This window comes from Antrostomus carolinensis, unplaced genomic scaffold (genome assembly GCF_000700745.2).
Source record: "Antrostomus carolinensis isolate BGI_N321 unplaced genomic scaffold, ASM70074v2 scaffold5606, whole genome shotgun sequence".
Lineage (NCBI taxonomy): Eukaryota > Metazoa > Chordata > Aves > Caprimulgiformes > Caprimulgidae > Antrostomus > Antrostomus carolinensis.
Window position 1 is genome coordinate 23767 of NW_010323877.1, and position 11805 is coordinate 35571.

An 11805-nucleotide genomic window follows, 5' to 3' on the forward strand; every position below is an offset into this window, starting at 1 on the left:
TTTGACTGGATTATCTCCTAAAGTCCCTTCCAACCCCCCCCATTCTGTGATTCTGTGATAGCAGGACAGTGGCTTGGTTGCACTGCATCTTCAGTCAGTGCATCCTTATTCTGTATTACTTATGGCCAAAAAAACCTTGCTGGCAGAAGTCTTGGTGGGGAAAATGTCCCAGAATCCTCTACAACATCTTTTGGTTTTAACAGCAGCATTAAATTCTTAGAAGGAGCACCAAAATGGCAGTTGAATTTGCCTAGAGAAGCTCCAGACACAAAGAAGTTAAAAGGAAATATAAAAACCTTTTGAAGAGGACAGACAAGTGCTTTCAAGGTGGGGTGGTTTGTTGGGTTTTTTTCTGTTTGGCTGGTTGTTTTTTGTTCCTATGCACTGACATGACACAGGTGTGAGGAAGCAAACAAGACCTTAGGTAACACACTTGTGAGGCATTTTGGGAGGCATTGTACAGACTGGGAAGCATCTGCACTGGCACAGGTTGCCCAGAGAAGTTTAAGGGAATCCCTTCGTGGAAGTGTTCAAGGCCAGGTTGGATGAGGCTTTGAGCAACCTGGAATATCTAGTGGAAGGTGTCCCTGCTGATGGCAGGGGGGTTGGAACTGGATGGGAACTGAATGATCTTTAAGGTCCCTTCCAGCCCAAACCATTGGATAATTTTATGCCACTGCAGCAAGCAGAGACTCATGTAGACACACCAAAAAATCTGCTTGTTTGTGCTCAAAGAAAGCTTCAGCTAAGACAAAAAGGCAGGAAGATAAAGCAGGTATCACTGGAAGTAAGAGAAGAGCATGACAGTTAAATTATGCAGTAACAGAATACACAAAAAACCCACGTCAATTCAGGAAGGTTGGTTTAACATGCATTAATCACCCAGCTCTGATCAAAACTAGGCCTCTTTTCCTCTTTCCTCTCTTCCAGAGACTCACTACCTTTTGTCATACACCTCCTGAGTGCCACCTGGTTATACAAACCAATCTGACTGGCTCACTGGTCCAATGGAAAACTAGGATCAAGTTAGAAAGGTTTTCTGGCAATGAAATAGTTCCATCAGATGAACAAGCTGATCTGATTCGCAGCACTATTTCATCATCAGTAGATCCAAAGCACGGGATGTGTGGTGTAGGAGACAGTAAAATCATCCCTTTTGGTGGCAGCCTGAGAAGATGATGCTGGGAAAGGCACACACTGTGTGTTTCATCATCATCATCAAGAACAGCAATTGCTCTCTGTGCTCAGTAGCCCACTCAGTCTTGCACCATCCCTGTTGTGAGCTTATTTCATTATTCATTCGCCTCAAAACTGCTTCTCTGAACACAGAATCACAGAATGGTTTGGGTTGGAAGGGACCTTAAAGATTATCCAGTTCCAATCCCCCCCTGCCAGCAGCAGGGACACCTTCCACTAGACCAAGTTGCTCAAAGCCTCATCCAGCCTGGCCTTCAACACTTCCAGGGAGGAGCAGCCACAACTTCCTTGGGCAACCTTCCTTGGGCAACATCTACACTTTATAAAAAGCAGAGGTTCTCCCAGATGCAAAGTTAAATTGACTCTGGCAATTTCATCATAGGCAGAGATGAAAGAAGGTCTGGAGCACATAAGGGAGGCCAGCTGGTCACAACTTATGCTTTTAATGCACCAAGAATGATATATTTTTTTTATAGCTTTTTGGGGTGTCTATGTCAAATTACAGCATATTTCATATGATGGTGTGTAATTTGTTTACAATGGAAAAAAAATAGGCATGGATATAGAAAAGAACTGATAAATACCTTATGGCCACATAGAATGTAGAGAAGGCAAAATCAAAAGCCTGTGGTGTGGTTTTTGAGAGACTGGCTGTCGCTGATATCATCAGTATGAAAAGGAATGGAAGAGTATCGACCCAATTTATCTCCCACTTTGGTAATTTAACTCTGCTCATAACCTCCTCTCCTCACCATTTATAACACGAGACAGATGATACTGTTATGTCATCCAGTTATAATTTACTGTGACATGGGAAGGAGGAGGAGCACGGCAGCAATTAGCACCCATTTATCTTCTGTAGCATAGCTACTTCTGCAGACATCCCGTTAACCTCTGCAATGCCAGCTTCAGACTGCTAAAATATAAAATATACTCCATTATGAATCAGATGACAGTAAAAACCCAAGAGTGCAAGTCATTTCTTGGCTTTTGCTTGGGCTATGTCTGCAGTTTGGAAGAAAAAATTTGCCATTACTAACAGGAAGAGTAGATGGAGATTCAGGAAGCAGCAAGGACTGCAGTGAAAGAGAAAAGGAGGACCTCATCTTCAAACATCATCAGGTAAGTATGCTGTGTGGAACTCAGAAAAGATAACATTCCCTTCTCCCAGCAAGAAATCTGGACTTCAGGGAATCATAAAAAGCTAACTCCAGTTAAGGTTAAAAGTAGCAAGTGAAAAAAAATGTAGGGAACCTGCTTTGTCAGGGGGGTTGGACTGGATGATCTCCTGAGGTCCCTTCCAACCCCCACTGTTCTGTGATTCTGTGAAATGGTGGAAGAGTGGGCAGAAAGGAGGGAGGACTTCCAAGAAAAAAATAGTTAGAAGCATTTTCTTAAACTCTTACATTTCTCTTTTCCTTGTCCTAGTACTTGCTTAGAGATACTGATTTTCAAGCACTATTGAAAGGCTAAAACAAGTTATTCTTCCTCCCAAAACCTGTAATTGCTAGGAGAGGTCATTTTCTACAAAACAGTGTTAAAGAAAGCAAGCTCTACTAATAGACCTTAAAAGAAAGTCTAGAAACCAGCATGGACCTTGAAGGATCCTGCAAAGCAGCAATGACAGAGGCCATTCCCAAGAAACAGGTAGAAGGCAACAAGCTCTGTTAGTAACAGATTGGGCACTGACAAGAAGCATAAGAACAGATGCAGGCAAAGACTGATGCTTGTCTGATAAGAGTGAAATATGGGCTATCCCACAGAACATTCATTCTTGTTGACAGAACAAGGGGAAATGGGTTTAAGCTGAAAGAGGGGAGGTTGAGATGAGATATTAGGAAGAAGTTCTTCACTGTGAGGGTGGTCAGACACTGGAACAGGTTGCCCAGAGAAGCTGTGGCTGCTCCTCCCTGGAAGTGTTGAAGGCCAGGCTGGATGAGGCTTTGAGCAACCTGGTCTAGTGGAAGGTGTCCCTGCTGCTGGCAGGAGGGTTGGAACTGGATGAGCTTTAAGGTCCCTTCCAACCCAAACCATTCTATGATTCTATGAAATTATTATTATATAGCATAATACCATAACATACTGTCTATTTTTTAATGTATTACCTAACTTTTTTTAAATCTTAACTTTTATAGTTTGACTTAGCCCTTATAGAACGTGTCAGAGTATCTAAAACAACTCTTGTAGTAGACAAATGTGAAATTCATACATTACTAGAGCTGCAGTGGGGGTGAAATGGAGGTTTTGACAAGCTGTTACCATACTGGGGAAGGTAAAGCATAACAGATGCAGATGGATGATTTAAAGGAGAGGGAGGTCACCTTCTGAATTCCACTCATTTGACTTATTAGGGGAAAAAAAAAAAATAATTAATCAGCCATTTACTTGTTCCAGCCTGTTACATTGGAAAGTTCAATTACAGAACAAGAAATATTTGGTCAACAAGATATTTATCTGTTGCTAAGGAAATGTGACTCATTTGAACATTGCTTTTGCCACCATTTTGTTAAAAAGGAGTTAAATCTAAAGTTTTTGGGTTAAAAGACAAGAAATAATCAACAGAAATGAATTATTGCCCTTAAAATGTAGCACTATAAAGTAAGTTGGTTTTGAAATGTAAGCCTTCCATGGAGCTTATGTTCAGAAAGCCAAGAGATCCACAAATAAACTATCAGAGCACTCTTAAACCTCTGATAGAAAAAAAAAAAAGGCATCACACCAATGGATTCATGATTTGATTCCTGAAATCTAAAAAGGATTTCAGCTACAGATAGAAAGCAAAATGTGAACAGAAGCAGAACCACCTCCTGCAATCTTTCATTGAGCACCAAGGGATTTCCTTCTGCTGCCTTCAATCCTGCTCTCACACTTCCTCCCTTCTCATCAGACAGCACTTCAGCTTCTGGCATTTGGATTCTCCTTGAAATGCTTGCACGCTTCCTCTGCTGAGCTGGGAAAGCCTCTGCTGTTTTGCCTCCAAACTCTGACTGTATGTTTGACTTCCCTAGTCGAAATTATAACCAAAACTGTGGTGCTAGTTATTATAACAGGTCAGTTTGTATGTGTTTTGGCAGCAGATGAAGATGGGACATGGCAGAGTATTCCAATCATGATACAAAACCAGAAACATCTCTGAACTCCTTTAATTTTTTAGTGATTTCATCATATGAATCTCGGGAAGCTAATAATATTATTCAGTTATTAGTCATAAACAGGAAGGGATAAATGCTGCAGACAAGCTGGGTTGCAGAAAAGAAGAAGAAAAATCAATGTTCTCTGATGCTGTACTAATGGATGTGGTCTCAGAAGCCTAAGATGATGCAGCAAGTGCATGTATTCAATATGAAACAAAGACCTGGAACACAGGGATGCTAACTCTAATAAAACAGGTAGGGCTCCTGCAATCAAGCCAATTCCCATTATATCAAATTCAGCACCCTAAAATGAAGTTTGAATAACTGATACAACAGGCAATACCACAAAAACAATTCCTACCCTACAGGTACCAAAATAATATCAACATCTGGAAGAATACAACTGGAAATTCCCTGCTCTCTGAACATTCCCAGTATTTCCCCAGCATGGATTAGAGTGAAGCATGTTTCAAATTGAGCATCTTTATCTCCTGTCATCTTCCTAGAGGGCTAAGTCCTTAGCAATTTTAAATTCATTCTTATAATAAAGAGGGTTCATCCCCAAAGGACAAAAGTGCCTCTTACCTTCACGTCCTCCCATGTAACTCAAAACTCCATTTGTAGAAGGTAAAACACAGGTGCTAAATAGGAATATTTAGCACATAAACAGAAAAGCCTGATGTTTACAGAGTGAATATTTGAACAACACTCACCTTCCATCCAATCACATAATAAATGTTGTTTTGGTTTTTACCATCCAGGATTTCCACTCCAGACACTTTCACAAAACTACTTGCACAAGTATAGCCAAGAGCCCGTGCAAATCTTCAAAGATCCAACTTACCACAGAAGTGAGGAGCTCAAATTCTTGGTCAGGTAGAAAAGAGCGCCAGCCATCTTCAACAATGTCAAACATGGGCCGGTAGAAGAAGGGATACATGAGAGTGACAGAATCCAAAGTGGAAAGTGCCTGTGTGGGGGTGAGAAATAAACACTTAGTTCATCCAAACTGCTGTTTTAGTCAAGAAAACAAAGAGCAAATAGAGTTTTCCTTTAATATTGGTGATGCAAACTTAGGCCACCCAAAATTATACAGCCATCAAGCTTGAAATGCTGACTTACCTGCAGGGTAGTTTAATGTACATGAAAAACAAAAGCAGATTATAACAATTTAACTGCAACTGGGGATCTGTAAGCCCAGCATCTTTCTGCAGGCTACGCTACATGACAGCACACCAAAAGGTGAGGAAGATGCACAGTGAACAGGTATAACTGATGGGACACATTCTGCATCACACAGACCTGATTACAAACCACAGAGCTCAAACTCAGTCACTTAATGTTGTTTGAGACACGTGAAACTCAGTCTGATTTGGTTTTGCCTCCTCATGCTGCAGCATAATGAAGCTGAGCTTCATTTTCACAAATGCTACAGCAAGATAATCTATAGAATCACAGAATGGTTTGGGTGGGAAGGGACCTTAAAGCTCATCCAGTTCCAACCCCCCTGCCAGCAGCAGGGACACCTTCCACTAGACCACGTTGCTCAAAGCCTCATCCAACCTGGCCTTAAACACTTCCAGGGAGGAGCAGCCACAGCTTCTCTGGGCAACCTGGGACACTGTCTCACCACCCTCACACCAAACAATTTCTTCCTCATATCTCAGCTCGATCTCCCCTCTTCCACTTTCAAGCCATCATCCCTTTTTCTGCCCTTGGCCAAAGTCCCTCCCCAGCCTTCCTGGAGCCCTTTCAGGTACTGGGAGGCCACTAGAAGGTCTCCCCGGAGCCTTCTCTTCTCCAGGCTGAACAGCCCCAACTCTCTCAGCCTGTCCTCACAGCAGAGCTGCTCCAGCCCTCGCATCATCCTCGTGGCCTCCTCTGGACTCGTTCTAACAGGTCCATGTCCTTCTGATGTTGGTGACCCCGGAACTGGACGCAGTACTCCAGGTGGTGTGAATGAAGAAAATTTGATCAAGAAAAGATGTGAGGGGTTTCATTTGTTTTTTAAAAAGCACTTACAAGCAATATTTTAACAATTGAAAGGAAATACACAAATTCTCATTTGCCTTCCAGAACAGCAATGAAAACCTTCATAACTGAAAAAAGAGCTGTGAAGTTGGAAGTCTGATCAAGATCTAAGAACACAAGAGTTATTCATCATTATGAATTCTTACCTCAATAGAGCTAGCAATGTTCAAACACTCCTCCATCCCAGGTATATCCAACTGGATAATGCGCAGATCTTTGCATTTGATAATGATGGTACCCAACGAGCCCACAAACCTACAGCAAGACATGAAGGAAGAGTCTCTTAGGAACACAGTCTAAGGTGTGATGAGGTATTATAGCTCTTCTCACAACATATGCTTACAAGTCAAAATGCCTTTAAGTAGTAATTTGTCTGCAATATCAGCTTTCAAAAAAAAACCAAACAAAACAATCCCTCTATTTGGTATTTGCAAGTTGTGCTCTAGTTTTTTTTTTTGTTGTTTTTAATTCCATCCCACGATACAGCAGTGAGTATTACAAGATAAAGAAGAGAAGGTTTTCCTCCCAGCTTTGCTTTAAAGTAGAAATAAAGAAGTAGAATTAGAAATAAAAGGTATGCTCAGGTATTTTCTGACAGCACTGGAAGCTTCAGCTGCAACTTTCCAGCTTCATTACACTACTGTGTTGACACCAAGAACTTGCTACCAACATTGTAGTTGAATTTAATTTTTAAAATAACATTTCAGCCTGGCTACGTTACACTCCTTTGTTTTTAACAAGAAAGTTTGGTTTCTGATACCTGCAGTGCCACAGAGTTATTTGATCTGCAGACCTTGGAGAAGTTAAGGTTTTATCACTGCTTGTTATGGTACTGAGTCAACTCAGGAAAAAAAAGCTTGACATTACAAAACAAACAGCACACAGACGCCCTCTCCAGTCCTCCTCACCTACCTGAAAGCAGGAGGATGCCCAAACAGAAACTGAATGTTTTCTTTACATTTATTTTAGTTCACAAAGCAGTGACCTAAGGAAAAGCAGCAGATTGTCCTCACACACCATAGCAGAGCTTGCAGGAGCAGGCAAGATGTGAAGAACCTCGCTTCAGTCAAATCATCAAGGTGGGAAGGCACCTCTAAGATCATCCAGTCCAACTGTCAACTCATCACCACCATGCCAACTGAACCACATCCCTGAGTGCTACATCTACACGTCTCTTGAACACCTCCAGGGATGGGGACTCCACCACTGCTCTGGTCAACCCCTTCCAATGCCTCAGAACCCTTTCAGCAAAGAAATTCTTCCTCACATCCCATCTCAACTGCCCTGGCCACAACTTGAGGCCATTTCCTCCTGTCCTGTCCCTTGGGCCTTGGTTGAACAGACCCCCCCCCACCTCTCTCCACCCTCCTCCAAGGGACTTGCACAGAGCCACAAGGTCTCCCCTCAGCCTCCTTTTCTCCAGGCTCAACAACTCCAGTTCCCTCAGCTGGGAACTCAGCACACTTGTGCTCCAGACCCTTCCCCAGCTCCATTGCCCTTCTCTGGACACACATCCCTTGTTCTTTGCACACAGTCCCTCATGGCCTAACCCTCAGTTAGACCATCCACACTCAAGGGCAGAGGTGCACATGCTCCAAGAGGACAACTGTTGCTAAGCTTTGGGTTGCTTCACCTGCACTACAAAAGGCAATTTATTTTAATATTATTATTACAGCTGAAAAGCCGTTATCTATTTCTTCTGTGCAGACAGAAGTTCACGTGTAGAACCAACTACAATTTGGGTGGTGCCAAAGGAAGAACTACGGGTGTTTTGACAGAAAAGTTCTGCACCTCCAGCAGCCCCAGCCTGTGCATCACTTGCCCTTGCTGTGGTGATACTTCACAGATCCTCAGCGTAGTAACACAGCACAGCTACAATACATCACCAGGGCTCCGTTTCCTTTCCATGTTTCTTTCAGCAGAAGCACCACAGGAGATCACTAGAGACCATTCCACTTCTCAACAAACCCTACAGGTCATATTTCACAGAATCACAGAATGGTGGGGGTTGGAAGGGACCTCAGGAGATCATCCAGTCCAACCCTCCTGCCAAAGCAGGCTCCCTACACCAGGTTGCACAGGAAAAAGTGTCCAGGTGGGTTTGAACATCTCCAGGGATGGAGACTCCACAGCCTCTCTGGGCAGCCTGTCCCAGGGCTCCGGCACCCTCACAGGAAAGAAGTTTTTCCTTAACTTTGTCTGGAACTTCCACTGTTCCAGTTTGTGCCCATTGCCCCTTGTCCTGTCACTGGGCACCACCGAGAAGAGCCCGGCCCCATCCATTTGGCCCCCACATTTCAGATCTTTATAGACATTGATCAGATCCCCTCTCAGGCTGCTCTTCTCCAGGCTGAACAGTCCCAGCTCTCTCAGCCTCTCCTTGTAGGGCAGATGCTCCAGGCCCCTCATCATCTTTGTGGCCCTAGTTGTTTAAAAACCTACCAAAATTTAAGAAGAAGTTTGATGACCATCATCATTTGGGAAAACACTGTATTGTACTAAAACCACTCATATCATGACAGTGAGAGAAGAGATTTTATGAACCTGGGAGAACCTCACAGTTGTTGTGCACTAACAACCTGAAGTTGTGCCAAACTGGACCTTTCTACAACTTTTATTGGTTTAAGAGCCTTGTTATTCCATCCTCTCCAGCACCAAGAAGAACATACTCTTATCCTTTTATAGGGCAAAGTTTTATTGCAGTTACATTCACACAAAGCTACTCTCAGGGAGTGAGATGTCTACTCTAGAGACCTTCTAGAAACTAGAGCTGGCAATAAGTAGAGCTTGCCCCTCTACTCCGCTCTTGTAAGGCCCCACCTGGAATACTGCGTCCAGTTCTGGAGCCCCCAACATAAGAGAGACCTGGAGCAGCTGGAACAAGTCCAGAGGAGGCCACCAGGATGATCTGAGGGCTGGAGCACCTCTCCTATGAAGACAGGTTGAAAGAGTTGGGGTTGTTCAGCCTGGAGAAGAGAAGGCTCCAGGGAGATCTTATAGCGGCCTTCCAGTACCTGAAGGGGCTCCAGGAAGGCTGGGGAGGGACTTTGGCCAAGGGCAGGGAGTGACAGAACAAGGGGTAATGGGTTTAAGCTGAAAGAGGGGAGGTTTAGATTAGATATTAGGAAGAAGCTCTTCACTGTGAGGGTGGTCAGACACTGGAACAGGTTGCCCAAGGAAGTTGTGGATGCCCCCTCCCTGGAAGTGTTTAAGGCCAGGTTGGATGAGGCTTTGAGCAACCTGGTCTAGTGGAAGGTGTCCCTGCTGATGGCAGGGGGGTTGGAACTGGATGATCTTTAAGGTCCCTTCCAACCCAAACCATTCTATGATTCTATAAAGGATGTGAGTATCTGCAGACATCACTAACTCTGCTATAAATCATGCACTAAGCCAGCAACACGCCGCTCCCTCACCATATCGTTGCTTAATTAGTATTAACTTACAATGTAAATGCAACTAAAGCCATTAAAAAAATAAAGGAGAGATGCCTGACTGTAATAATTTTCAAAACAGAGCTACTTCTAGTTTACTACCAGCAGTAAGGAAAGGCCAAACTGCCCTGATGACTGAGCAGTACGAGATGGGAACAAATTTCCTGAGGCTTCCACCACTCTGTTCCTCTCCACCCTCAGGCCAAGATGCAGCATTTCTCAGAAACACTCAAGAGCAATTAGGAACACGGGAACAAACTTCATCAGCATCCAGAACATCACCCACTCTCTAATTCGGAGGCAACCTGGTATTTTTAATTGTTCCTGCTCAATTTTTCCACTCTTGCTGGCAGAAAGGAAGGTCTGTTCTTCCAGATTTCCTTCAAAGCCAAGGAAAACAGGGGATGGCTTTGTAATTAACAAAAGAAATTAAAATATTATGAGCAAACTGAAAAAAGGACCGAGGTGAGGAAGCAGAAGACAAAGACCAGGTGAGATGGGACTGTTACTCAACGAGGGAAGCAGGATGGGGCAGTGGTACATGTAAAACAGACAGAAGTGATGGTAAGAAGATTCACCTCTGAAGTTCCTGTAACAAAAAGGGATGGGTAAGAATAAAACAGAGTGCTGCAGCTCCAACTCAGCTTCACCACGTTGGTCCCACAAGGAAAAGGGTCACTGATCTCCATAAGCAGTTGGAGGAGTAAGTACTGAGCAGCAGGAGACTGATCCAGGGCTGAGAAAGTCCACAGGCCACTTCTGCCATCAGTTTGGTTGAGTGACCCAAGGAAAATCACTCCACCAGCACCTTGGTTTCCATCTCCACTGAATGGTGGTAGAGAAGCATCCTTCATAGAATGTTTCAAGAGCTACTGATGAAACCCACTGAACAATTAAGACAGAGACCTGCTGACAAAGGTGTTTAAATATAAAAATTCCAGCTCTATCTATAGAATCATAGAATGGTTTGGGTTGGAAGGGTCCGTCAAGCTCCTTCGGTTCCAACCCCCCTGCCAGCAGCAGGGACACCTTCCACTAGACCAGGTTGCTCAAAGCCTCATCCAGCCTGGCCTTCAACACTTCCAGGGAGGAGCAGACACAGCTTCTCTAGGCAACCTGGGACACTGTCTCACCACCCTCACACCAAAGAATTTCTTCCTAATATCTAATCTAAACCTCCCCTCTTCCACTTTCAAGCCATCACCCCTTGTTCTCTCACTCCCTGCCCTTGGCCAAAGTCCCTCCCCAGCCTTCCTGGAGCCCCTTCAGGTACTGGGAGGCCACTAGAAGGTTTCCACAGAGCCTTCTCTTCTCCAGGCTGAACAGCCCCAACTCTCTCAGCCTGTCCTCACAGCAGAGCTGCTCCAGCCCTCGCATCATCCTCGTGGCCCCCTCTGGACTCGTTCTAACAGGTCCATGTCCTTAAGGGAACCAAGAAAATAATCTTAAGATGCCACAGTCCATTAATACCCAAACAGAATGAGAATCAACCTGCCCTGTGCCAACGTTCTACCCCATGATCCAACTGACTGGCCGTTCACAGAATCCCTTTCTCCTCTCCACCACCTGGATACAGAATCATAGAATGGTTTGGATTGGAAGGGACCTTAAAGATCATCCAGTTCCAATCAATATGACCCACTTTAGGTGCCACCCAGTCTTGACAACCACTTTTCAACCCATGAGGAGACACAACGAGGTGTGGGTAGATAAGGAAATGAGGAGACATTACCTTTTTTCAATAGAATCGATGTTGGAGTGCAAGAGCCACAACTCCTCGGCGTTATCTTGACGTCGTGAAGAGAAGATGAGGTGATGTCCGGTCAGACACAGGGTCCCCTCCACGGCCAGGTAGAACGGGCGATGCAGGACCACGTTGTCCGCTCGTGGGGTCTTGATCAGCTCGGCGAATTCCATGTCTGCTGGCGGAGGGAACACGCCCCGGGGAAACCTCTACCGCTAAAACCGCGCTGGGGAAACGGGAGTAACGTCAACAACAGCGACCGGGCAGC

General features: G+C 44.4%; 1 protein-coding gene across 1 annotated transcript in view; it reads right to left on the reverse strand.

Annotated features, from left to right (window-relative positions):
- MTMR9 (myotubularin related protein 9) overlaps window positions 1-11722 on the reverse strand; it is a 27747-nt gene extending 16025 nt beyond the window's left edge. The window contains exons 1-3 of the mRNA XM_010170724.2: window positions 11526-11722; window positions 6509-6617; window positions 5176-5301 (exon numbers count right to left, since the gene is read on the reverse strand). Of these exons, the coding sequence (XP_010169026.1) occupies window positions 5176-5301; window positions 6509-6617; window positions 11526-11710 (420 nt within the window). The 5' untranslated portion in view covers window positions 11711-11722. The remainder of the gene's footprint in view (window positions 1-5175; window positions 5302-6508; window positions 6618-11525) is intronic.
- Between the last annotated feature and the right edge of the window lie 83 nt (window positions 11723-11805).